General features: G+C 51.9%; 2 protein-coding genes across 7 annotated transcripts in view; both read left to right on the forward strand.

The window, feature by feature from the left end:
• The window catches only part of LOC112807134 (sialic acid-binding Ig-like lectin 10), a 39,328-nt gene that overhangs the window by 5,153 nt on the left and 7,033 nt on the right, over window positions 1-27,142 (forward strand). For 2 of the 6 annotated variants that reach the window (XM_073886416.1, XM_073886417.1), the window contains exons 2-8: window positions 1,226-1,398; window positions 3,257-3,384; window positions 3,465-3,824; window positions 3,976-4,254; window positions 4,450-4,497; window positions 4,968-5,228; window positions 5,311-5,595. In XM_073886416.1, coding sequence (XP_073742517.1) covers window positions 3,354-3,384; window positions 3,465-3,824; window positions 3,976-4,254; window positions 4,450-4,497; window positions 4,968-5,228; window positions 5,311-5,595 — 1,264 coding nt within the window. In that variant the 5' untranslated portion in view covers window positions 1,226-1,398; window positions 3,257-3,353. Of the gene's footprint in view, window positions 1-1,225; window positions 1,399-3,256; window positions 3,385-3,464; window positions 3,825-3,975; window positions 4,255-4,449; window positions 4,498-4,967; window positions 5,229-5,310; window positions 5,596-6,367; window positions 6,462-6,798; window positions 6,878-9,533; window positions 10,412-25,723; window positions 26,534-26,626; window positions 27,011-27,142 lie in introns of those variants that run through there. The other 4 variants (XR_012376335.1, XM_025849813.2, XM_025849814.2 and 1 more) reach the window with 3 other exon arrangements.
• LOC112807135 (sialic acid-binding Ig-like lectin 6) lies at window positions 12,918-19,205 on the forward strand. The gene is given in 8 exon segments (XM_073886460.1): window positions 12,918-13,123; window positions 13,435-13,501; window positions 13,565-13,679; window positions 13,681-13,946; window positions 14,137-14,415; window positions 14,611-14,658; window positions 15,271-15,400; window positions 16,308-19,205. Coding segments are annotated over 8 exon segments (972 nt in total). The 5' UTR covers window positions 12,918-13,099; the 3' UTR covers window positions 16,351-19,205.

The raw sequence follows: 27,142 nt of genomic DNA on the forward strand, positions 1-27,142 counted from the left end.
GCACCAGATACCCCAAATCTATACCCTTACAACCTGCAGTACAGAGTCTTTTCAGAATCCAAAGAGCACTTTGCCAGGAGCTTGTGTAAGGAGATGCTTCTCTCCTCCCTGGGCCCCAAGGCCCCCCGTCCTTTAGTATTCACCCATATCTTAGGATCCCAAGATCATGACACCAGCACTACATATCAGCTGACCTTTCTTGGAGGTCGTAGTTCTGTGGACAGAACCATCTGAGAAGTTTAGCCCTTGGTTAAAACTTGTATGTGATTTTCTGGGCCCGATCACAGGCAAAGATGAAGGCCTTCCTTGGAGGGCAGGCCTCAAGGGGGAAACCTGCCCTCCCTGCTCCAGACTTGGTGACAGCCAGTGCATCAAAGTTTCTGAAGGGAGTTGCTCCCGTCAGGGACTCACACCTCTCTGGCTGGTCATGCTCCTCGCATACCTGCATCCACAGGCCAGGGGCCTTCATTCCTACCTCTCTTTATCTGAGGTCTTAGGCAGAGGTCTTCAGGCTCCTCAACTGAGGCCTCCTTATGGGGGAAGGAGGAGAAAAACATGAAGACGCTTCCCCACTCTGACTGAGAACTCGGTATTTTCTACTCCTACCTCCCCATTCCCACCCCTCACAGCGATTTTCCCTCCCCTGACCCTCGCCCTGCTCCTTGGCTATAAATTCCCACTTTCCCTTATTGTATTCAGAGTTGAGCCCAATCTCCCTTTCCTGCTGCCAAACCCCATTGTGGTGGTTCCTGTACCTGTTGCAATGGCCCTGAATACAGTCTTTACCGTTCCTTAACAAGTGTCATGAATAATTTTTCCCTTGACATTTAGAATCATATCTTTTTTGTTGTTGTTGTTGTTTAGGATTTATTTATTTATTTATTTGACACAGGGAGAGAGAGCACAAGGAGGGGGAGCGACAGGCAGAGGGAGAGGGAAAAGCGGCTCCCCACTGAGCAGGGAGCCCGATGTGGGGCTCCATCCCAGGACCCTGGGATCATGACCTGAGCTGAAGGCAGACGTTTAGCCAACTGAGCCACCCAGGTGCCCCTAGAATTATTTTTCTCCTTTGGAACCCAACCACCTTTCTGTGGGGGAAAGTGAAATGGGGGAGTTGGTGTTTTCTCCCATTTAGACTCTTGTACAATGTGTCACCGTAGCATGTGATTACAGGCTTCATTGTTACTTTCATTTTGACTCATTGTTGTTTCAATTGCCTACTTAGACCTCTCATTCAGCTAAATACATGACACCACCTGGCTCAACGTCTCCTACGGTTGTTGGTCAGGACACCTGCGTCCCTGAGGGCCTATGTGACTTGAGGACTGGCCGGAAGTCTGGTGTGAGAAGAAGAAAGCACGGCAGTCTCACTTCGCCCCCCTTCTGTGGATCCAAAGGGTTAGCCTCCCCCCAACCCCCAAAGTTGAAATAGAAAATACTGTCATTCTCTGGTCCAAATATTCTAGGAATCTTGGTATTGGGCCCTGTCCAAGGAAAGGGCACAGGTTGGAAAAACACTCTGCTCTGGGGCAGTGATGGAGGTGGGGTGTCTGCTGTTCAGGGCAGAAGCGGGGTGTCAGAGCTCAAATGGGAGAAGGCTGATGCTGCTCTTTTGAATGCCCCCTTGGCTGGCTGGCTGCTGCCCCCTCCAGCTCCTTCCTGGAGAAACTCCCACCAGGGTCACCCAGGACCGTGTTCTGCTGCTGCTACCTTCCTGGCCAGGCTGTCTCAGTCTCTCACCCCCATTCCCACAGTTAAGCTTGTGCGTGCGTGTGCGTGTGCGTTGCGTGTGCGTGTGCGTGCGCGTGCGCGTGCGTGTGCGTGTGTTCCCGCAGCTCCACCCAGGGCCCCCTGCTCCCCCCAGTGAATATACCTGCCCTGGGGCCAACTCTGCTACCTTTCCCGCCACCTTCTTCCCAGCCTAGCCCTGCACATTCACACTGCTCTTGGCCACGGCACCTCCCGCCCCCACTACTAGAGTCAGGGCTCTGGGAGTCACCCCAATAGTCCCTCCCCCCACTCACTGCGCCTCTCTTTCAGTTTCACTTCCTGAAAGTGTCTTAATTCTTTCTTCCAACCCCAAGGCCAATGTCTCCACATGGGCTTGGTTCTCCCCTTCCCCAAAGTCATAACAGTTTCTTCTCTGGCCTTTTGGCCTCCAGCCTCTCCTTTCCAGCTCTTCCCTGCACTGGCCTTAGAGGGATCATGTTGATAACTATGTGACCCTGCCCCTTTCCTGCTCAAGAACCTTCCATGGCTCCCCATTGCCTTCAGATAAAACTCAAGCTTGTCTGTCTTCCCCCACTGCTTGAGCTAGTTGAGGGTCAGGACTGATTCAAATCTGTCTTTTTTTTTTTTTTTTAATGTTAGTTTGTGAAGGAAGGAAGGAAGGAAGGAAGGAAGGAAGGAAGGAAGGAAGGAAGGAAGGAAGTGAAGGTGTGTGTTGTTTCTCTTGCCTCATCTGGACTCTTCTGCCTCTGAAGCTATGTAGGCTGTCCTGAGACCCAGCCCTAGCAGGCCACCTGAATGAGGGTCCCGAGACTGTGACTCTCTGGGGGGCTGGCCAGGTGGGACTATAACAGCATTCCAACAGGTCTGAAGGGTTAATTTGCATAAGTTCCTTGATCTGTAGCAGACCTAACTTTCTTTCTTTGAGACTGGCAGACCACTAGCCTTGAGGAGTGAAGGACCAGACTTTCCCAGAAGAGAAGGCCTGACCACATTGGAACACAGCTGCTGTGGATGCCAGCAAATCTGTTCAGGGTCATGTCCACACGTGACTAACTGGCACCTGCTTCTCCGGCATGCAGCTCCCTTCCCTTTTCCTGGGCCTTCTTTGAGTCATTAGTCCGCCGTCTTCCCAGGTTGCCAGCTTCCTGAATAAAGCACCATCACTTGTCTCTCAAGTACTGATTTTTTTTTCCTTTTCCTTTAATTCTAGTATAGTAATCATACAGGATTATGTTAGTTTTAGGTGTATGCGAGTATTATTGTCAAGCGGCAAGCAGCCGAACCCGAGTTCAGAACCGCTTCTCTGTCCAGTAACAGGTGTCCAGTTCGGACAACTGTGCAGGAGCCCAAGAGGCAGGGCTTGGAGGCTCCCATCCCTCCTTGCTGTCTTCCTTGAGCAAGACCTTTGCCGCCTCTGAGCCCCGGGACCCACCAGCCACACGCAGAAAGGGAACCAGTTAATCACAGTTGACTGCGGGTCTGAAGTTCTCTATGATAGGTTTGTGGCCTTCTGTTTCTATCACAGGCTTCCGGTTGAGGCTTCCTCTGCCCTCCCATATCCTGCGTCTTCCTCTCTGTCAGAGGGACCGTAGAAGGCAAGCTGTCCCAGGCACCACGGAGGGATGCTGCTGTGGCTGCTTATGCTGTGGGGAGGTGAGTGGGCTGAGGGAAGAGGGGACCCCACTTGGGGGAGGCACCGGAGCTCCGGGATGAGTGTTTCCCTCTCTCTCCAGGGCCCCTGGATGCAGCTCTGAGCTACCAGCTGGAACTACAGGAGTCCGTGACGGTGCAGGAGGGCCTGTGTGTCCACGTGCCGTGCACGTTTTCCTACCCCTGGCTTGCCTTTGCACCCCGCTACATGTCTTGGTTCCAGAAAGGGGCAGATGTAAACCATGATCCTCCAGTGGCCACAAACAAACCGAACCAGAAGCTGCATGAGAGGACCCAGGGCCGGTTCTTCCTCCATGGGGACCCGCAGACCAAAGACTGCTCCCTGGACATCACGGGAGTCAACATGGGGGACAGTGGGACGTACTTCTTTCAAATATTCACATATTCATATCTAGATAATATGCTTTCTCTGAATGTGACAGGTATGGTAGGGGCCCAGGGAAGGGGCCCAGAGATAGAAAAATGAACATTCTATTCCTCTTGGGGATGATGAGAGGTGGAGAGAGCCATGGCCAGGCACTGGGGCAGGATGACAGAACGCTGAGGGGTCACAACATCTCTCTGTCCTCACAGCCCTGACCCACACACCTGACATCCTCGACCCGGGGACCCTGGAGTCTGGCCGCCCCGGGAACCTGACCTGCTCTGTGCCCTGGGCCTGTGAGTGGGGCATGCCCCCCATCTTCTCCTGGACATCAGTGGCCCTCACCTCCCTGGGCCCCAGGACCCACCTCTCCTCGGTGCTCACCCTCACCCCACGGCCCCAGGACCACGGCACCAACCTCACCTGTCAGGTGTACTTCCCTGCAGCTGGTGTGATGGTGGAAAGGACCGTCCAGCTCAATGTCACCCGTGAGTGTGGGGCCAGGATGCCCACGTCCCTGAGGGCGTGAGACCAAGGCAGAGCTGGGTTAGGGCTTGACAATGGGGTCTTGGTAGCTAGGGAGGAAGGGAACCCCCTTACCTGCTTCCATGGCTCCTGGGGGAAGGCCCAGCACCCACTCTTCCCTTGCCACGAATGCTGAGGTTGCTTCATCCTCTGTGCAGATGCTCCACAGAACACAGCTATCAGGATCTTCCAAGGAAACAGAACAGGTAGGAAAGAACCTCTTTTCTCCAGGACTGGGGTGGAACCTGGGTCTCCACCAGGACAGCCCTAGCTGGGGCTTAGAGCCCCTGCTGGCTGGGAACTGCATGAGACACATACAAGAAGCCAGCCGCTGCGTTCAGGCGTGGGGAGAGCTGTGGGAAGAAGCCCCCACAAACCTGACTCCTTGAAGTTAATGTTCGCTCACCCACAACTTTCTTTGGTCAAATCCTCCTGCTTTGGGGCTCTGCTTTGGTCCTTTCACTGCCTTTGTTCACCAGATCCCTGTCCCAAGCCCTCAGTTTTCCATCTGCTGGACAGTTGGAGCAGCTCCGGGGAAACCGTCCGAGCCTCCGTTGCAGGCCTTCGGACTGGACTCTGCCAGCTCCTTCCTCAGAGCAAGTGTGGACACTGCCAGAGGAAACACCAGCTTCACCCAGCTCATGTCTCTCCCTCTCTCTCTGCATCTCTCCCAAAGTTCTGAAGACTCTGCAAAACACGTCATCGGTTCTCATCCTGGAGGGCCAGGCTCTGCGTCTGCTCTGTGCTGCTGACAGCAGCCCCCCTGCAGAGCTGAGCTGGTTCCGGGGGTCCCCCGCCCGGAATGCCACCCCCATCTACAGGAGTGCGAACCTGGACCTGCCTCAAGTAGGGGCTGCAGAGGAAGGAGACCTCCTCACCTGCCAAGCTCAGAACCCGCTGGGCTCCCAGCACGTCTCCCTGCGTCTCTCTGTGGTCTGTGAGTGTGGGGACCCCTGGGGGCTGACTGCCCGGGGCCTGGGGAGGAGAGACACCGCTGACCCCTCCCCTCCCTCCCGCAGACCCCCCGCGGCTGCTCAGCCCCTCCTGCTCCTGGGAGGGCGAGGGGCTGCACTGCAGCTGTTCCTCCCGAGCCCAGCCGGCCCCGACCCTGCGCTGGCGGCTGGGGGAGGGGCTGCTGGAGGGGAACCACAGCAACGCCTCCTGGACCATCACCTCCAGCTCTGCGGGGCCCTGGGCCAACAGCTCCCTGAGCCTCAGCGGGCCGCTGGGCTCCGGCCTCAGACTCAGCTGCGAGGCCCGGAACGCCCACGGGAAGCAGAGCGCCGCCTTCCTGCTGCTGCCAGGTCCGGGGGCTGTCGGGGGGTCATGCCTGGAGGAAGAAGAACTTGGCCCTTGTATTAATTTTCTAGGGATGATGTAACAAAGTACCTTACACTGGGCAGCTTAAACAATGGAGATGTACTGTCTTCCAGTTCTGGAGGCTGGAAGCCTAGGATCAAGGTGCCTGCAGATCAGTTCCTTCTGAGGCTTTGAGAAACTTTTCCAGCCTCTTCCCTAGCTTCTGGGGTTTGCTGGCAATCTCTGGTGTTCCTTGGCCTGTGGCAGCATCACCCCAATCTCAGCCTTCATGCTTACATGGCATCCTCCTGTGTGTGTGTGTGTCCACACGTCCCCGTCTTATGAGGACACCAGTCACATTGGGTTACGGCCCACCCTAGGGATCCCATCTTAACTTGATTACCTTTGTCAAGGCTCTGTTTCCAAATAAGGTTACATGCTGAGATGCTGGGGGTGGAAGGGTGTGCCAAAGGGCTAGGACTTCAGCATATGAATTTGGTGGGGGGCGTAATTCAACCCATAACAGCCCCGGAGAAATGGGGCTGGTGGGGGAGAGCCACCAAGACCCCAAATGGAGGAGGTGGAGGCTTAAGATCCTTAGTCCTGAGGCCAGGGGAAGGGGCTGGTCCAGGGTCCACAGGGCAGCGGAATGCCACATGACTGAGTCCTGGATGGGGAGTGGGTGTGTATACCAATGGGACAGAGAGAGGGAAGTGGCCGGTTGGAACATGCCATGTAGTGGAGCTGAGGCTTACACACAACACAAATTTTCTGCAGGTACACCAGAACCCAGGACCAGTGGGGTCCTAGGAGCAGTTGGGGGAGCTGGCTCCGTAGCCCTGCTTTCCCTTTGCCTTTGCCTTTTCTTCAGGTGAGAGTGGGTCCAGGGATGGAGGGAGAGGCCTGGAGTGGGCAGAGGGTGAGGTCATGGAGTCTCAGAGAGCTTGAGCTAGAGGAACCTGGGCTGCCTGGAAATCCAGGAGCCAGGGAAGGAGGCTGAGTGGTGGTGTGGATCAGCCCATACCCAACTGGGGCCAAGCCTGGGGTCTCTTCCAGCTCCTGGTCCAGCTCTTGGATTAGGGGGAGCACCTGGAGACTGGACCCACCTCCACCTACCTTATTCTATGCTCTTCATGGGGTGCAGGGGATGGTCCACCTACTGCATGCCCCAAATAACCAAGCTGAAAGGCCCGGGGCTTTTCCCTTAGAGTGAAGACCTGCAGGAAGAAAGCAGCCCAGCCAGTGCAAAGCATGGACATGAACCCAGCCAGCAGCTCAGGCTCTGGGGTGAGTGACAGGCCATGAGCTCCTATCCAGCAAATAGTTTTTGGAAGTCGCCCTCAGTATGGGCGCCTGAGCATTTCCCTATTAACATCAGTACTCCCTGAGTTCCACTTTCAATGACTGATTCAACTGCTCTAATACTTCTGTTTCTGATGGAATATGTATATAGCCCACTTGCTTGTTGGGGGTATTTGTGCCTCCTATGTCAGAGTATCACATTCCCTTGGAATATTAGCCTTTTCCTGTGGCGTTGATTACCCGGAAGTACAATGGCCCAAACTTAGTCTGTGTCGGACCCGCTGGGTGCAAGGTGGACTGGAGCCCTAGGGTAGAGAGACTGGGGAACCCCAAACTCACAACTCATCACTCCCACTTTGCATTTTTCAAATCCACCACTGTGTTTATTTAATATCAACTTCATTGAGGTATACTTTATGCATAATAATGCACCCATTTTAAGTATGCAGTGAAATGAATTTTAACAAATGTGTTCACCCTGTGCCCATGTCCCCAGTCAAGATGTGGAACATTTCCATCAGGTCCCCAAATTCCTTTGTCCCCTGCTCAGTCAGCTTGACCTTTCCAGCAATCACTGATTTCTATCACTTTGGATATCTTTTGTCCCTTCTGGAACTTCATTTAAGGGAATCATGCAATATTTACTCTCTTTATCTGGCTTCTATCACTTCATTAAAAGATGTAAAAATCCTAAACATGTATGCCTCCAATAACAGAGCATCATTCATCAAAACAAATGTATGAAAACTGACAGAACAGCAAGGAGAACAGATTGGCAATTATAGTTGATGATTTCAAAACTCTTCTCTCAGTAAACTGGCAGAACAAGTACACGCAAAATCATTTTTAAAGTTCAATTTACGTAATTGCCAGTCTTGTGTCTCCTTGGTCAACCCTGGGGAACGGAACCCTTAGCGTGTGCTAAAGCCGCATCTTGTCAGGAATCAGGAGATATATCTTCCATTTCTTTGCCTTCAAATTCTCAGTATTTTTTTTTTAAGATTTTATTTATTTATTTGGGAGAGAGAGACAGAGATAGTGACAGAGAGCACAAGTGGGGAGGAGAGGGAGAAGCAGGCTCCCCACTGAGCAAGGAGCCCGATTTGGGGCTGGATCCCAGGACCCTGGTATTCATTACCTGAGCTTAAGGCAGGCGCTCAACCGACTGAGCCACCCAGTCGCCCCCTCAGTACTTTTTCCTTTTAAGTGAATGTCTTTTGCAGTCAGTACAGTATGGAGGCTCAAAGCACGTACTCTGGAGCTAGACTCCTGCATTCAAATCCCATCTTTCCCTGCTGACAAGCTGGGTAACCTTGGGCAGGTGACACACCCTCTCTGACCTTTGTTTATTTTGGTGACATGGGAATATTATGAGTACATAGAGTATCATAGAGTAGTACGAGAAGTGTCTAACACAGTAGCTGACAGGGACTAAGCACAGTACTCATTACTACAATCAGAATCATTCCCTCCCCTAGCAGGTGAGTCCCAAGGGCAGTTTGTTGTTGTTGCTCTTGTTTTATTCCCTGTTGTATCCCCAGAGCCCAGAGAAATACCTGTTTCCTCTTAATCTGAGGACTATTTCTCTTTGCCTCTCTGAGAGACTGTGTGAGGGCATCATGTCTCATGTTTCTATAGCCTGAGGGTGTTGCGGGCACGGAGCGGATGTGGGCTGCCATCTTGACTGCCAGACCCGACCTCTGCTGGGTCTTCTAGCCCCTGCCCGGAAACTGGATATGCCACCCCTGCCCTGCTTTAGATTTCAAAATATCTCATATCACAAATGTAGAACTCTGTATTTGTTTTCTATTTGTTTAGTAACTGCCTCTCCTAGAAAACCACAAGCTGCCTGGTCTCAGGAAGTGTACTTGCTTTGTTTGTCACTCCACACAGCACCTTGTACTCTGTCTGGACAAAGGATGGTACTATAGTTAGAAAGAATTGGTTTTGAGTCTTGGCTCCATGGTGCATTTATACATTTATATAGATGTGTGTCTTTTTTTTTTTTTTTTTTTAAGTAGGTTCCACACCCAGTGTGGAGCCCAGCCTGGGGCTTGAACTCACCACCCTGAGATTAAGACCTGAGCCGATGTCAACAGTTAGATGCTTAACCGACTGAGCCATCCAAGCACCCCTGAATAGACGTGTGTCTTTAGGGCAATGCATATCATCTCTCTTAGCCTTAGTTTTATTATTTGTGTGATGAGTTTGATAATCATACCCTCTCCCAGCTTTTATTTTTTATTTATTTTTTATTTATTTTTAAACTTTTTATTTATTTATTCATGAGAGACAGAGAGAGAGAGAGAGAGAGAGGCAGAGGGAGAAGCAGGCTCCCAAGGAGCAGGGAGCCCGATGCGGGACTCGATCCCAGGACCCCGGGATCATGACCTGAGCCGAAGGCAGACGCTTAACCATCTGAGCCACCCAGGCGCCCCCAGCTTTTATTTTTTAAAGAATGTAATGCAATTCATATAAATACTAAGGGCTGGTCAATCTTAATTATTGAACTTTTAATAATAAATTAATGGGTAAGTGATAAAAGTTCCATCAGGGCCAGTCCCCTTGTGGTCCTTGGCTGTCCCCCCTGCCCCCAGACCCTATTGACCAGCTCTCAGCCCACCCTCTTCCTTCCACTCAGGCACATCGGCACCAGTCCTGGACGGACAGCCCTGCAGACCACCCAGCTCCTGCCGATGCTCGCCCCATTTCAAGAGAGGAGCAGGAACTCCACTATGCTCTCCTCAGATTTCCCAAGCTGAAGCCTCAGGAATAGGAAAGCATCCACACGGAGTACACAGAGATCAAGACACACAAGTGAGGAACTGCTTTTCTCATAGTTCTGGAGACTGGGAGCCTGAGATCAACGGGTCAGCAGAGGACTCTCTCCTTGGCTTGTAGATGGCTGTCTTCTCTCTGTGTGAGTCTGTGTCCTAGTTTCTTCCTCTTATAAGGACACCAGATGTTCTGGATTAAGGCCCACACTAGTGACCTCATTTTAACTGAAATTGCCTCTTTAAATACCCTCTTTCCTACAGTCTCATTCTGAGGTACGGGGGATTAGGACTTCAACATACTCATCCTATGATTTCTCGACCTGGACTATTTTAAAATTAATGGCCTTCTTCACAATGGTTTGAATCTCCTAGTATGTGTGGAAGACCCCAGGACTTGTGTCCAGAAGGACTGAGTTCCAATCCGTCTATGCCATGGATCACTTTATGACTCACTTTACTGTTCTACAAATCAGGGAAGTCATCCTTATCTAGCCACCTGATCGCGAAAGATCTGTGAGAGGCTACAGATAAAACAGTTAAGTCCTGACACAGAGCTTTCTGTGAACTCTGAAGACGTGTGTGTGTCAGGACTTCCGTTAGACGCTTTAACAGAAAGTTTTCTGCTAACGATTTCTCTGAAGGCTTGGAGGGGCCAGTCCCAGACGTCACAGAACTTTCCCACCAGGATCAAACACAAGGAAGGATAGCAGCCCTTACCACTTCTATTAAACAGTATTTTGTAGATCCTTTCCAGTGCAATAAAGGCAAGAAATAGAAATAAGCGTTATCCAGATCATAAAGTAAGATGCAAAACAGTTTTGGGGCGCCTGGGTGGCTCCATCAGTTAAACGTCTGACTTCGGGGTCATGATCTCAGGGTCCTAGGATTGAGCCCTGAGTCAGGCTCTGCCCTCAGCGGGAAGTCTGCTTGTCCCTTTGCCTGCACTCCCCCGGCTTGTGCTCTCTCTCTCTCTCTTGCTCTCTCTCTCGCTTGCTCTTGCTCTCAAGTAAATAAATAAAAAATTTTAAAAATAATAAATAATTTAAAAAAAGAAGAATGGATGAGCGAACTGCGGTGTAGATTCACAAGTGGAATATCGTGCAGTCGCCACAGGGATGACGCTTGAAAACAAGGGTCTAAAGGAAAAAGCCAGACACTAAAGGACAAACAGTGTTTGATTCTGCTTCTCTGAGCTACCCAGGACAGGCAAACCCATGGAAACAGGAAGTAGAATGGGGGTTGCTCAGAGCTCAGGGCCAGAGGTGGGCGGGGGCTGTTGGATAACTGTGCGGAGTTTCTGTTGGGGATGATGAAAACGTTCTGGAGAGAGGCAGTGGTGACGGTTGCACCACACTGTGAGTGCACTTAGTGTCACTGAATTGCACCCTACACAGTGTTAAAAATGGCAAGTTTTATTTTTGCAAATATTTTACCACAAAAAACCTCAAGGGAATGGGAAGATGCTGTCATTATGGAGACAAGAATAAAAAAGGTAAATAATAAATAAAATTAGAGTGTATCACCTACGGATCCAGGCGTGGAGGAAAAGCTCTCAGGCGCATCGGGCTGGGTTTCCTGGAGCTGAGAGGCTATGGAGGTGATATTGGAACAAAGACTCCAAGGTAGGGAAGAAGCAAACTCTTTGCTTGCCTAAGAGGAAGGTATTCCAGGAAGACGGGAAGAGGGGACCGGTGAGTGTGGTGGTTCTGAGGCTGACAGCACAGGAGTGCAAATGTGGGGGAGCCCGGAGGATGGCACGGACCCCGTGGAAGACCACTGCAGCCCACCGCAGGATTCTGGAAGCCTTTGTGGAGAGCAGACACATGCTGAGACCCTCGTTTTAGCAGGGTCCCCATGGCTACTCTGTTCAGAATCAGCCAGACTGGGCCCAGGGCAGCAAAAAAGAGATGCACAGCCCTGGGGTGGGGGTGAGGGTACAGGCAGGAGGTGGTGGTGTGCTGGGCCAGGGATGCGGTGTAGGTGGGGAGGATACATTTTGGATATATCCAACAGGTCAAGCCAACAGCATGTTCTAATGGATGTAAGGGGTGGGGTGAAAGGAAGGAGCAAGGACGATGCCCAGTGTCTCCCCTGAGCAGCTAGAAGGACAGAGTCCTGTTCCGGGGAGGACTTCAGACAGCCGGGGTTTGAAGGGTGATGTTCATTCTGAGAAGCCACTTGACACCGAACTGGGGATGTCAGGGAGAGAGCGGGAGTATGAATATCCAGAATCAGAGGCGGGATCCAGACTGGAGACGTTAAAATACACAGCTTACGTGATGTGATAATAGAACAAGTTAATGAAAGAGTATGACCTTTCCTCAAGAAATTAGTAATAGAATCACCATATGATCCAACAATTCCACATCTGGGTGCATATCCAAAAGAATGAAGAGCAGGGGCCGAGAGGTATTTGCACACCTGTGTTCATAGCAGCGTTATGCACAAGAGCCAAAAAGTAAAAGCAATTCAAGTGTCCCTCAGCAGCTGAACGGATAAAAAAGTGTGGCCTAGACTACCATGGAATATTTTTTTAAAAGATTTTTTAAATTTAATTATTTGACAGAGAGAGAAAGAGTACAAGCAGGGGAGCAGCAGAAGGAGAGGGAGAAGCAGGCTCCCCGCGGAGCAGGGAGCCCGATGCGGGGCTCGATCCCAGGACCCCGAGATCATGACCTGAGCCGAAGGCAGACGCTTAACTGACTGAGCCACCCAGGCGCCCCTACCGTGGAATATTATTCAGCCTTTTTTAAAAAGGGACGGAAATTCTGACATGTGCTGCCACATGGATGCACCTTGAGGACGTTATAGTAGGTTAAACAAGCCAATCACGAAGACAGGTACTGGATGACTCCACTTATGTGAGGTCTCAAAAGTAGTCAAATTCCTGGAGACAGAAATTGCAGCAGTGGTTTTAGGGGCTGGGAGGAGCGGGGAATGAGGAGTTGTTCTTTAATGGGTATGGTTCAAGTCCTGCCGCTTGAAAAGAGTTGCCCTCGTTTACTACATGTCAAAAATAATCTCGTACTCATATTTTTAGAAAATATCTAAATTTAGGACATATGGCAAAGTCACAGGTGCCTGCAGCTCTGAACCCCGCAGGGACAGCACTGTGTGTCTGGGGAGGAAGTGGCACCCTGGGTGGGGACCATGTCACGGGACGGAGCAGGTCAGGCCCAGCTGTCTTGTCTCCAGTTTCCCCAACACAGATGTTCACTAAGCATTTGGGGAATGAGTGAATGAGTGAATGAGTGAATGAATGAATGGCTCCTGCCTTCTCTTCACCCAGGATCCCTTCTCTTCTTCTGCCCCAGAGGCTCACACAGACCTAAAGCATCCTCTACCTTGCAGGACAGAACACCCGAGGGTCTAGATGAGTCTGTGACCTTCCAGGTCTAGCCAGGAGTTGACCAGCTCCCTGGTGTAGACGATGCTGCTCAGACAAGGCCCGCAGGTGGGAAGACCTTGGGAGATCCACTGTGTCCCGTGCCTCACATGTCCTCAGAGGTCCTGGTCCAGTCTCCGGTGCCAGAGGGAGGTGCCGAGATGGGGGGCAGGACACGGGGTCTGCTGCTGGTCTCTCCTCCCTGGATGGGGCTCCCTGGTCTCTGGCAGGCAGGGGACGGGGGTCACTGGCTTTGTGCAGAGATAGGGGGAGCTCTGGCACTGAAGTTCCTCATCTGAGAACCGCAGGGCCTTGTGCCTCTCCCCAGCTTCCTGTGGGTCCCTCACAACCCTCCACACTCTCCACTTCTTCACCCACAGGAAGCCCACACATCTTCCATCTCAAAGATGCTGCCGCCGCCACTTTTTCTGCCCCTGCTGTGGGCAGGTGAGTGGGCCGGGGTGCGGGGCAGGCGGGCGGGGGCTGCTGCCGACCCTCGATTCCCCACAGGGCCCCTGGCTCAGCGTTCAGGATTCTGGCTGAAAGAGCCGGCGTCCCTGACGGTGCAGGAGGGCCTGTGTGTGCATGTGCCCGGCAGCTTCTCCTACCCCAGTATGTTCTGGGCTGTCTTTCCCTGCTCTCGGCTACTGGTTCCGGGAAGGGGCCAGTGTACACCAGGATGCTCCAGTGGCCACAAACAACCCAGATCGAGAAGTGCAGGAGGAGACCCAGGGCCGATTCCACCTCCTCGGGGGCCCCCGGGGCTACAACTGCTCCCTGGGCATCAGAGATGCACAGAGAAGGGACTCGGGGACATACTTCTTCAGGGTGGAGAGAGGGCCTTATGTGCAATATAGTTACCTGCAGAACCAGCTCTCCGTGCGTGTGACGGGTAAGGAGCGGGGTCCAGGAGAGGACACATGTCCCATGCATGGGTCCTGAGGGCTCCTGGGGCAGGGCTGGGAAGGGACCCCCCTGATCTCCATCCTGGCTGGGGAGGAGACGACTGCCCTGGGGTAGAGGCTGCTTCCAGGGGCACACTCAGGGTCCCACTCCAGGATCTCTGTCTCTCTCCTCCTCAGCTCTGACACAGATACCTGACATCCACACCCAGGGGCCCCTAGAATCTGACCACCCCAAGAACATTACCTGTAGTGTGCCATGGGCCTGTAAGAGGGGGACACCCCCGACCTTCTCCTGGATCGGGGCCGCCCTCACCTCCAGGGGCTCCAAGACTCGCCACTCCTCCGTGCTCACCCTCACCCCGAGGCCCCAGGACCACGGCACCAACCTTACCTGTCGGGTGACCCTCCCCGGAGCTGGGGTGAGCACAGAGAGGACCATCCAGCCCACCGTGTCCTGTGAGTGCCAGGCCAGAACGCCAGGGTCCCTGAGGGCTGTGGGTGTTGGGGAGGGGGAGGCAGGGCTCGGAAAGGATACTTGGGGAGAGTTCTTAGAGGCACAGGATCAAGACAGAGAGAACACCCAGGCCCCAGCCCCTTGCTCACGGCCACTTCATCATACCGCAGGCGGCCAAGTGTTTGTTTCTGTCCCAGATGCTCCACGGAGCCTGACCATCCGCATCTTCAGAGGAAACAGCACAGGTGGGAGAGGCCCCCAGGGCACGACTGACGTCTCAGAAGGCAAATAAGGGACTGTTGTGAGGGTCTGACGCAATGAAGCCCCATCGTTCCTTATCCCCTCCCTGGTCCCAAGTCCGCCCCACACCCATGCCCTGGCTGGACTCTCCAGGGTCACTGTGAATCCTAGTTGGACCATTTGCTGTCACCGTGGCTGCTTCCTCTCTCCCCTCACTCTCCCGTCACACCCTTTACCTGATTCTCCGCTTCTCCTATGACCATGACATCTCACTGTCCCACCAGGAGCCTTAGATATAGGTTCCTATTGCTGGGGATTGGGCCTCCGGCTGCTTTTTGCCTGACCCCGTGGGTAAGCCTGGGCCCTGGTGCTTCTAGTCCTGTGTCTGCCCTGGAGACCCTCGCAAGTCTCTGTCCATCTCGGTCCAGTCCAGATCCTCCAGAGCCCCCTCCGCTGCCCTGGGGAGGCCCCTCCCGCCTGAGCAACCTGAGTCAACATCCTGGAAGTCACTTTAGACATTTCTGTGCCTCACCCAACACTCCCCATGACTCAGCAAGTTTTGCAAACTCAACTTCTGGAAAATGTCTCAAGTGGCCTCTCTTCCTCCATCCCTGCAGCGGCAGCCCCACCTCGGGCCTCCGCCTTCTCCCACCTGGACATAGTGAGACCATGTGCATCTGGACCAGCCTCCTCTCTGGCCTGCCAGTCTCTGCAACACCCCCCAGCCCACCACAACTCGGTCCAAAGGTGTCTCTACAATGCCCTGGATCTGGCCCCTGTTCCTCCCCTGCTCAGACCCTCCCATAGTTCCCTGTGGTTCTTAGAGGAAAGGCTGGGAGCATCACCTGTGTGTGAGCCTCCCAGTCTTGCCCTACAAGTGGTCAGACCTACGTGTGTCCACGCGCCTCCTCAGCATCACACATCAAAACCTACCTCCTGGGATGTCCTCTGCCAGGTCTAGACATGCCAACTCTTGCTCAGAGGTCCAGCCACCTGTTCTGGGGTCATCAGGTGCCTCTCCTTCTCCCCACCTCAACGGATGGATCTTCACTCCTACTTGCCTTTGCTTATAACACTTGTCTGAGAGACACTGTTTTCCACACCTGTGTCTGTGGAAGGGCAGAGGGAGAGAAGGGGCTCTCAGCCCTGCCCTTCTGGCCCTTCTCTGTCCCCTAGTCCCGGAGGTCCTGGGCAATGCCACTTCTCTTCGAGTTCAGGAGGGCCAGTCCCTGTGCCTGGTCTGTGACACTGGTGGCAACTTCCCTACCAGGCTGGGCTGGTCCCGGGGAATCCTGACCCTGCGCCCCTCCCAGCCCTCAAATCCCGGGGTCCTAGTGCTGCCCTGGACGGTCTTGGGTGATGGAGGAGAATTCACCTGCCGAGCTCAGCACTTGTGGAGCTCCTACCATGTTTCCCTCTGGAGAGCAGTGGAGCCCCTAGCCTCTAATCCTCACCCTACTCAGAGGGACCCTCATGGGGGCTGGCTTCCTCTTCACCTATGGCCTCACCTGGGTCTACTACACCGGGTGAGAAGCGCTTTCTCACAGTATCCCAGATTCTGGGACACCTTGGGTGGCTTCACTCTTCTTGTCCTCTTCAGAGAAAGCCATCCGCAGAACTGGTCTCTGATTTCAGAACTGTGTTTTCCCCGCAGGTTCAGAGGCTCCAAAGAGGATAAGGCTGCAAATTGTAACTGAGCCCTCTTCTTCATAGTGGTGCCCCCGTCCGGTGGATGAGGATCCGTCAAAGCACTGGATGCTGAGACTCACCCCTGTACAACTCTGTGGAGCAAGGAGGCCTGGACGCTGCCTCCTCTCCAGAAATAACATCTCTCTCCCTCTGGTCGTTAAGACTCTTCCTGCTGGTTCCAAATCTGTGGTGGGGAGGGCGAGTGAGGACATCTAGATAGATTTTTGTTATTATTAATTTGAATTATGCATACCCCATGTAATATATTGCTTCTGTGTGTTTATCTTGGATAAGCCCCAAATTCAACCCCATAATATATCGTTATAAATCTCATGATACATTATTTTTATTTTTTTTAAATAGCTTTCATTTTTTTTTAAAGATTTTTTGTATTTATTGGGAGAGAGAGAGAATGGTAGAGAGAGAGAGCACGAGAGGGAGGAGGGTCAGAGGGAGAAGCAGCCTCCCCGCCGAGCAGGGAGCCCGATGCGGGACTCGATCCCAGGACCCTGGCATCACGACCTGAGCCGAAGGCAGATGCTTAACGACTGAGCCACCCAGGCGCCCCTAGAAAGAAAGATATGATCCTGTTTGGAATTTGTTGAGTACCTTGGGTCTGTGGATTTACAATTATGATCAAATTTGTAAAAATTGAAGCCAATGTTAATTTCAATGTTTTTTTCCTATTCTTCCTCTCTCATCATCTCCGGGTCTCTCTTTTTACATGTGTAATGTGGCCTGATGCTATCACACAGGGCCCTGAACATGTGTTTGCCATTTTCCGGCCTTTTTTCCCCCCTCTATTTGCTGTTGGAACAGGATCTACTGCTACATCTTCAAGTTCGCTGATCATTCTTCTATAATGTTCAATCTGCTGTTGATCTCATTCAGTGGAACTCTCATCTCAGATAATGTATTTTCTTCTTTAAAAGTTACATTTCCTGGGGCGCCTGTGTGTCTCAGATGGTTAAGTGTCTGCCTTCAGCTCAGGTCATGATCCCAGGGTCCTGGGATCGAGCCCCACATCAGGAATCCCTGCTCAGTGGGGAGTCTGCCTCTCCCTCTTCCTCTGCTGCTTCCCCTGCTTGTGCTCTCTCTCTGACAAATAAATAAATAAAAATCTTTTTTAAAAAGTTACATTTCCTGGGGCTGCCTGAGTGGCTCAGTCGTTCAGTGTCCAACTTGTGATGTTGGCTCAGGTCATGCTCTCAGGGTCATGAGATCCAGCCCTGTGTTGGGCACTGCCCTCAGCACAGAATCTGCTTGAGATTCTCTCTCCCTCTCCCCCTGCCTCTCCCCCTGTTCTCTCACACGCATGTGTGTGTGCACGTGCACGCATGATCTCTCTCAAATAAATAAGATCTTTAAAAAAAGTTTCATTTCCTGTTTTTAATCTTATGCTTCTTGTTATATTATGGTAATGTTTTCGTTTACATCCTTGAGTATATCTGGCACATATTTTAATAACTCTTATGATGTCTTTGTCTCCTATTTCCACCTCCTGTGTCATGTCTGACCCTGATTCCCTTGGATGACTTTTCTCCTGTTGAGTATCAGGTGTTCATACTCCTTTGTATGTCTAGTAATTTTTCACTGAGTGCTGGACACTGTCAATTTTAAGTGTCTGACTGCTTGGTTTTGTTGTATTTCTTTAAAAACATTGGTCATTTTTTTTTTTTTAAGGCAGTCAAGTTACTTGCGTGTTGGGACAATATTTTTGTTTAAGATTATTTGACAGAGAGAGAGAGAGTGAAAGAGCACAAGCAGAGGTAGAGGGAAAGGGAGAAGCAAGCTCCCCGCTGAGCAGGGAGCTTGATGTGGGGATCAATCCCAGGATCCCAGAATCATGACCTGAGCTGAAGGCAGATGCTTACCGGACTGAGCCACCCAGGCACCCCTGGGCCAATATTTTTAAGACTCTTTAATTTTTAGCTCCTCCTAAGATAGGTCTAGGGTTGGGCTAATTTTTTTTCACTTGAGTGCCATGGCCCTTTTAGAGCTTTTACTGACTGCCCCATGGATTCAAGGAGGTATCTTCAGTCTGGCTGGAGGGAATATGCACAAGTGCAAGCCCTTTGTGAGCTCTGGGAATCTCCCATCTAACAGCTCTCCAGTAATTGCTTCTCTCCTTAGAAATTGTTCTTGTTTGGCCTCAGGGGGTTTCACCCTGTGCACATACAGATTGGTATTTTCCAACTACTCAAGGACCTTTCATGGAGACTTTGAACTCTTTCTCCACAAGACTCTCTCCTGTCTGAAACTCTGACCTACATATTTTAGCTACGTCTCTTTCCTTAACCTTCAGTGTCTGGCTCAACTCAGTGAAAGTTCAGTCCCTTTTATTGTGCCCCCATCCCCTTCTCACTTTGCGATCTGCAAACAACCTCCTCACAGAAAACCTGGGTGATTATAGGGTTTACTTCATTTTTGTCCTTCTCTCAAGAAGCACAGTTCTTCCCTATCTGTATTCCACGTATGAAAATAGAGGTTTCTTGTATTTTGTTTGGTATTCTAGCTGTTTACAGGAGGATAATTATGGGCCCTATTATCCCCTCATGCTTAGAAGCAGAAGTCCCCAGCAGACTTTTAATAACATTTTATTGAGGTATAACTTATGTCGTATAAAATTAATTCATTGTAAGTGTACAGTTCAATGATTTTTTGGTAAATTTATAGAGTTCCGTAGTCATTGTCACACATTTTGATTAGCCTAAAGAGGACCCTTATGCCCATTTGCAATCAATACCACTCCCTTCACAGCTCCAGGAAATCATTGATCTGCTTTCAATCTCTGATGAACTGTTTTTATGAATATTTCATATACATGAAATCACATGATATAAAGTCTATTGTGTCTGCTATTTTTCACAAAGACTTAAGTTTCTGAGGTTCAACCATGTTAGAGCACACACTCATAGTTAATAACATTATATTCTTAATATTATTACACTGTGTGAATATATATCACATTTCATTTATGCATTCACCGGTTGATAGACATTTCCATCATTCCCAGTTTTGGCTTTTAAGAATAATGTTGCTGGTTCCCCTTCTATCCCTATTCCAGTTCAGGATGATGGAAACTCCATTCCAGGTGGGTAGAGCAAGAACACAAGGCTCCGTCTCCTCCCAGGAAAGGCAGGCTGCCGGCACTTCTCATTCCTTGCCAGCTTTGTTGAAGAGGCTAAATTCCAGGTGAATACAGCTGAGAAGTCAGGGGCTCTCTTCTTCATGCTGCCCCTTATCCACAGGACAGTGGCTCTAACTCTGAACACTGGCGTTGATAAGGAAGGGCATGGTGGATGGTATTTTCTAGGATGACAGAAATATTTAGTATCTTTTTTTTAAGATTCTATTTATTTATCTGACGCAGAGGGACACAGCGAGAGAGGGAACACAAGCAGAGGGAGTGGGAGAGGGAGAAGCAGGCTTCCCACCGAGCAGGGAGCCTGATGCGGGGCTCCATCCCAGGACCCTGGGACCATGACCTGAGCTGAAGGCAGACCCTTAACGACTGAGCCTCCCAGGTGCCCCAGACAACAGAAATTTATTTCTCACAGTTCCAAAGGCTGAGAAATCCAAGATCAAGGCACCGACATATCCGGTGTCTGGTGAGAGCACATGTCTTGGTTCATAAAGGGCTTCTCAGTGGGTCCTCATGTGGCAGAAGGGACAAGGATGCTCTCCGGGGTCTCTTTTGTAAGGGCACAAATCTCATTCAGGAAACTACCCTCACAACCAAATCACCTCCCAAAGGTCCCATCTCCAAATACCACTGCCCTGGGGATTAGGGCTTCAGCATATGAATGTTGGGAGAGATACAACATTCAGTCCACAGCAAAGGTTAAAGCTGTAGTTGGTAAATATTATGCAGTCATTCATGTTACCCTGCACTGGGGGCTGCGGGAGGGGGCTATGTGGCCGTTTTGTGGCTTAAACAATGTTCTTGTTTGTGTCTGTGTTCAGGCATGTGACTACTATGGGATAGTCTCGTCCTTCTCTTGTTCCACCCCAGAGTGGGTTTGTCTGGGGTGAAATCCTGCGAAATCATTTATATTTAATAGGAGAACACCAGGGCCTGACTGTGAATGCCAGTGGGGGCTGCTTTACTCTTTATTAAGGGGGGGGGGGCAGTAACGGAGTAAAAAGATAAGAAGCTGGAGAATTAAACAGGGATCAGATCAGACAGCCTTGGGTTTTCACATAAAGAGTTGGTATTTCACTTTGGAAAACGGACACTTCACACTGACTGCCAAAACACATGCCAGTGAGTAACAATTTCGTCCGATAATAAAGTACTGAACTTGCAAAACTTTTCCTTTACTAGAAATTAGCGAATTCAAATTTCTCCTATAGTCATATTTTTTCTCACCTTCTTGCTTTTTAATATGCTATCTCAGCTTAAAGAGAAAAGGGTGAAGGCCCAGCTGAGAGCACAACCCCAACCCAGACAATGCGAAGATGGGACCTGATAACACCGCACGCTATAGACTGCGTCCCCCCAAAATCTGTATGTTGAAACCTCCCTTCCCCCACCATGTGATGGTCGCAGGAGGCGGTGCCTTGGAGAGATGATTAGGACGTGAGGGTGGACCTCTCATGAATGGGACTAGTGACCTTATAATAGAGGCCCCAGGGACTCCCTTGCCCCTTCCACCATGGGAGGGCGCGGATGTCCGGGAAACGGTCCTCTGTGAACCAGGAAGTGGGCTGCCACCAGACACGGAATCTGCCAGCTCCTTGATCTTGGACTTCCAGCCTCCAGGACTGTGAGAAGTGAGTGTTGGTTGCTTAAGCCACCCAGTTGGTGAGATCTCTGTTACAGCTGCCCAGACGAAGCCACCACAGGATTGCATTTTCTTCCCTGGCCCTCACATGGTGAGTGTGCCTCGGTGGGACCCCATCTGAGAATGATGTGTGAGCATGGGGCAGTACTGAAATGTTTTAAATCTGGAGAGGGTGGGTTGCTGTGAGGGAAGGACGGTGGTCACAGTGACTTCTTTAATAGGGCAGAGGCTTGGTTTATTGAAGGGCGGTGAAAGGAGCAGAGTCATAATTTGTAGGTGCAGTGAGAACGAATGCAGCCTTTTGGGAAGAGCCACGTTTGCAAAAATTGTTCAGCATCGGGGAAATATTCCCCGGAGAGCTGCAGTTCTCCAGGACCACCACCTACAGACCCTGGTGACTGGGGCTACACAGGGGTCCGTCAGCGCTGCGGGGACGGAGCGCCCCCTGGAGGCGGCGTGCTGCAATGCGGCAGAGGACGCGAGGCCCCTGGGACAGATCCTATCGGAACAGATGAGGAGGCTGGGGTGTGTGTGTGTTGGGGGGGTGTAGCGGGGGACGATAAGATGCCTCTTCCCCTAATAAAGGCTCCTCAGCACCCCCTCAGGGCCTCAACTACAGCCAGACCTGGACTCTTCATCCTCCACCGGGACCTTTCCCTACATCCCCGCGATGCATCGCTCCAGTCCTCGGGCCCACACCCCTGCACCCTTCCCAGGCAGCATCCTGAACTACCTCTCTCTCTCCGCTCCCAACCTCTCCCGCCCCATACTCCCCCACCTCCGTCTCACTTCCTCTCAACGTCTACCTTTGCCCCTGTTTTGACATCAGGGCAGAAGGAGCAGGTGCTCAACATTTGTTAATGAGTGGAGGGGGGAGGCCTGCAGAGCTGGGTGCTTGTCTGTCTTAAAGGAATAAGTTCAGAGAAAATCTGAACATTCTTGGGCAGAGAAAATAGATGCGAGGATAACCACAAAAGATTCTCCTGGCCTCGGGTAGCTGCCTGGCTCTTGTCTGGGCAAGGCTGGGGAGGGTTAGAGGAGATCCGGTCACACTGAGGAAGGGCGGAAAATTCTGAGGGGGCCCAGGAAGCCACAGGACGTTCAGAAGGCTGTGGGGGTGGGAAAACGTTGTGGGTGACTTGGAACTCTGAACAGTGGGAGGGGCAGCCACAACCCCAAGTATCACCCGCTCCCCCCCCCCGGCCCCGCGTGGGAATAAACTTGGTGCAGGGGAGAATCAGCGGCTGGGGGTTGCAGGGGATCACCGTCAGAACGCAGAAACAAAGCAAAAGAGAGTACAAAGTGAGTTTGGGGAGGTCATTGGAGATATGGTGAACAGTTGGGATTTTCTCCCAAAGATAACAAGACACCACTGAAATGTTTAAGTAAGAGAGAGACCTGGTTTGATTTCTATTTGAAAAATAACTCTGGGGCACCTGGGTGGCTCAGCTGGTTAAGCAACTGCCTTTGGCTCAGGTCATGATCCCAGGGTTCTGGGATCGAGTCCCGCATCCAGCTCCCTGCTCGGCGGGGAAGCCTGCTTCTCCCCCTGCCTCTCTCTCTCTCTCTCTCTCTCTCTCTCTCTCTGCTGTGTTGAGAAGCCACCAAGAAGGGAGCAGAGTAGAAGCAGGGAGGACAGTGAATCACTGCTGTCATACAGGTGAGTGAGGGCAGTGGCTTGGATCCGGGCAGTCATTCTCCATCAAGGGTGATTTTGCCATCCGGGGGACAGGTGGCAATGTCCGGGGACGTTTTTCAGTTGTCCCAGCTGGGGTGGACCGCTGCTACTAGCATCTGAAGAGTGAGGCCAGGACTGCTGTTGGATGTCCTGCCCCGCAACACCCCACCTCACCTCCCAGAATGATCGGACTCAAACTGTCAGTAGTGCCAAGATTGAGACATCTTGGACCAGGGTAAGGAATGGTAGTGGGGGTAGGAATAAGTGGATAGACTTTGTTAATACTTAAGGAGTTGAACTGATGGGTCTTGTGGGTGGCTACGTATGTTGTAAGGTAAGGAAGCCGTCAGGACTTGGTGCCACATAATGATCTTTAGACAGCTGAAAAGCAGGGTTGCGGTGAGAAATAGTCCTGCAGGAAGCATGTGAAGCTTGAGATGCCCATTATAGATTCCCGAGTAGGTGTCTAATGGAAGGGGAAGGGTCAGGGCTGAGATGCAATTTACAGTCATCGGCCTGTTTATTGTCGTTGTTGCGTTTTGTGATGATCTATTTCGGTTTGCTTTTAACTTCATTGTGAAGAAACTGTAGACTCACAGGAGGTTGCAAGGAAATGTTACAGGGACATCCCATGGACTTGAACCTCCCCCCTCCAATGTTATCATTTTTTTTTAAGATTTTATTTATTTGTCAGAGAGAGAGAGAGAGAGAGAGAGAGATGGGCAGGGGGAGTGGCAGGCAGAGGGAGAGGGAGAAGCAGACTCCCCCCCGGAGTAGGGAGCCTGACTCCGAGCTCTAGCCCAGGACCCCGGGGTCATGACCTGAGCTGAAGGCAGACACTTAACCGACTGAGCCACCCAGGCGCCCCCCAATGTTATCATCTTCCACAACTAAGTACAATATGAAAATCAAGGAATGGTCAGTAGCATGATCAGGTCAAGCCCATGTTAGGACCTAGGCATCCCTCCCTCCTTCTCCCTCTACTCTGTGGGAGGCCCTTTCTCTATGAGCTTCTCGTTGTGAAGTCCCTGGACAGGAGGCTCCCTGGGAGAAGGGACCCTGGGTCTCCCCTGCTAAAGCCCAGGTTGGGCAGTGGGGACCTGGATCAGAACGCAGAAGGTGGACATTAGGGACTGAATTGTGCCCCTGCCCCGTTCACATTTGGAGTCTTAACCCCAGTACCAGCGAATGTGACTATATTTGGAGACAGGGCCTTCAAAGGGGTAATTCAGTTAAAATGAGGTCATAGAGCAAGCGCAAATCCAGCAGGACTGGTGTCCTCTTAAGAAGACATCCAGGGGTGCCTGGGTGGCTCTGCCGGTGAAGAGTTAAACTCTTGATCTGAGCTCAGGTCTTGATCTCAGGGTCATGAGTTCAAGCCCCACGTTGGGCTCCGTGCTGGGCGTAGAGCCTACTTTAAAAAAAAAAGGAAAGAAAGAGAAAGAGATCAGAACACAGGCACACACAGAGGGATGACCATGGTGTTCTCACCCCCAAGGACAGAGGCCTGGGAAGAGACCAACCCTGCTGACACCTTGATCTCCGACTTCCAGCCTCCAGAGCGGTGGGGAAAATTTATTCCATTGTTTAAGCCATTCAGTCTGTGGTGCTTTGTTACAGCAGCCACAGCACATGAATTCAGTGGACATGACAAGGACAGAAGCAGCCACATGTCACCTCCCCCCGGGGAGACCTCTCCTGGCTGCCCAGGAAGAAGTGACCATGCCTTTCCTCATCACCATCTGTCCCAGCATCGGCTGGGGGGGGCGGGGGGAGCAGTTATGAGCACTTCAGTGCTTTTCTGTTTCTCAGAAGCTTCATTTACCAAACTGGATCCCCTTGCAGTCAGACACAGTGTCTAATTTGCCTGTGTCCCCAGCGTGCAGCATGGCACCTGCCACGGTCCAGGTCCCCAGGCGTGGAGGTTCAGTGGACCAACACATGTCTCTATGTGACCAAAGTCATTTCAAGGAGAAGGGCTGGGTGAGGGGGACAACATCCCGGAGTTTATCCCACTCATTCCCCATCCCCCTTACCTGTGGGTGCAGGTGTTCTCATCACAACGGGTATTATAAGTAAGTGCACCCAGGGGCGCCTGGGTGGCTCGGTCAGTTAAGCATCTGCCTTCGGCTCCGGTCATGATCCCAGGGTCCTGGGATGGAGCCCCGCATCGGGCTCCCTGCCCGGCGGGGAGCCTGCTTCTCCCTTTCCCCCTGCTTGTGAGCTTTCTCTCTCTTTCTCAAACAAATAAAAATCTAAAAAAAAACAAAAACAAAAACAAAAACCACACAAGTAAATGCATGCAATCTTAGGGCAGAAGCAGGGGAGCTAGAGAGGTGGACTAAGGTCTTGGGAGTCGGAGCCTCTGGTGGACCAGGGGATCAATGAGCCCACCAAGCGAGGACGAAGGGGTGGAACTGAGACCGGCCTAGGGTTACCAGAGTTAGCAACTAAAAACACATGGCATCTATTTAAATTTGAATTTCAGATATGAACAACAAATAACTTTTTTAAGATTTATTTATTTTAGAGAGAGAGAGAGAATATGTGCAGGGGGTAGGGCAGAGGGAGAGGGAGAGGGGAAGCAGGCTCCCTGCTCAGTGAGGAGCCTGCCGTGGGGCTCCATCCCAGGACCCAGGGATCATGACCTGAGCTGGAACTAAGAGTCCGATGCTTAAACAACGGAGCCACCCAGGTGCCCCACAACAAATAATTTTTTTTTAAAGATTTTGTGTATTTATTTGACAGAGAGAGACACAGCGAGAGAGGGAACACAAGCAGGGGGAGCGGGAGAGGGAGAAGCAGGCTTCCCGCAGAGCAGGGAGCCCGATGCGGGGCTCGATCCCAGGACCCTGGGACCATGACCTGAGCTGAAGGCAGTCGCTTAAGGACTGAGCCACCCGGGCGCCACCAACAAATAATTTTAATACAAGAATGTCCTATTGCAATATTTGGGACATACATCAAAGAAATTACTGTTTGACAGTAAACTTTAGGGGCACCTGGGTGGCCCAGTTGGTTAGGTGTCTGCCTTTGCCTCAGGTCATGATCTCTGGTCCTGGGGTCCAGCTTGGGTCAGGCTCCCTGCTCAGCGGGGAGTCTGCTTCTCCTTCCCCCTCTGCCCTTCCCCTCTGTTCATCCCCTCTCTCTGTCTCTCATGCTGTCTCTCAAATAAATAAAATCTTTTTAAAAATTAAAAAAAAAAAAAGAAAGTCAGCTTTAACTGGACATTCTGAATTTCAAGACCAGCCCTTTCCCCCACCCCCAAAATCCACCTCTGCACCAACTACCGTCCACAGGGGCCCCTGTCTGAAGAAGGGTTCACTGTGTACTTTCACTTCTGCTTCCTCAGTGACCCAGGGCCAAGTGGGAGCGCCCCTACCCTCCACCCACCCAGGCCCCATGGCCTCACAAGCCTTCCACTCCCTCCCCGGGGAGGTGGCTGCCAGAAGGACCAGCTCTGCAACCCTCAAGCACTAGGCAGGGCCCCAGGGAAGACCCAGAGTTCTAGTGGAAAAATGGTGGGGAGTGGTGAGGACAGGAAGTGTCATGTGGGGCTCAGAATCAGGAGCACATTTCACACATCAGGCGCCTGGGACTCAGCTTTCTCTGCTGGATGCTTCCTCTCTGCCCTTCCCATTGCCCGGCCCAGCGTCTGGGGGCAGGTCCAAGTGCCTCCTGGTGCAAAGATGCTCCTGCTGATGCTCTTGGCCCTGCTGTGGGGCGGTGAGTGGGCCGAGGGCTGGAAGGGGCCTGGGAGGGGCCTGGGAGGGAGCCGGGGCTGGGCAGTTGTAGCTTGAACCTCTCTGTCTCCCTCAGGGTCCCCGGCTCAGGACCTAGGATTCTCGCTGCAGGTGCAGAGGGTGGTGATGGTGCAGGAGGGCCTGTGTGTGCGCGTGCCCTGCACCCTCTCCTACCCCCCGATAGGCTGGATGGAGGATACCCCCGCTCTTGGCTACTGGTTCCTAGCCGGGACAGACTCGAGCGTCGGAAGGCCAGTGGCCACCAACGACCAGAATCGGGCAGTGCGGACTGTGCCCCAGGATCGATTTCAGCTCGTTGGTGATCCCCAGAAGTGGAGTTGTTCCCTGCTGATCAAAGAGGCCCAGATGGAGGACTCGGCGCCGTACTTCTTTCGGGTGGAGAGAGGCCGTCACGTGCAATACAATTTTTTGAAAAACCAGTTCTATCTGCAAGTGACAGGTGTGGAACTGACTCCAGGGGGAATGGGGGTGGGGCCTCTCCTCCTCCTGCCGTCCTCCACCCCCTCCCCACTGGGAAGAGGGGACTCTGGGAACAGAGCAGGGGTCGCCCCCTGCAGCGCTCCCTTCCAGG

Source organism: Callorhinus ursinus, unplaced genomic scaffold, assembly GCF_003265705.2.
Source record: "Callorhinus ursinus isolate GAN/ISIS: 27379988/994484 unplaced genomic scaffold, GSC_fseal_2.0 scaffold71, whole genome shotgun sequence".
In the NCBI taxonomy this organism is placed as follows: Eukaryota; Metazoa; Chordata; class Mammalia; order Carnivora; family Otariidae; genus Callorhinus; species Callorhinus ursinus.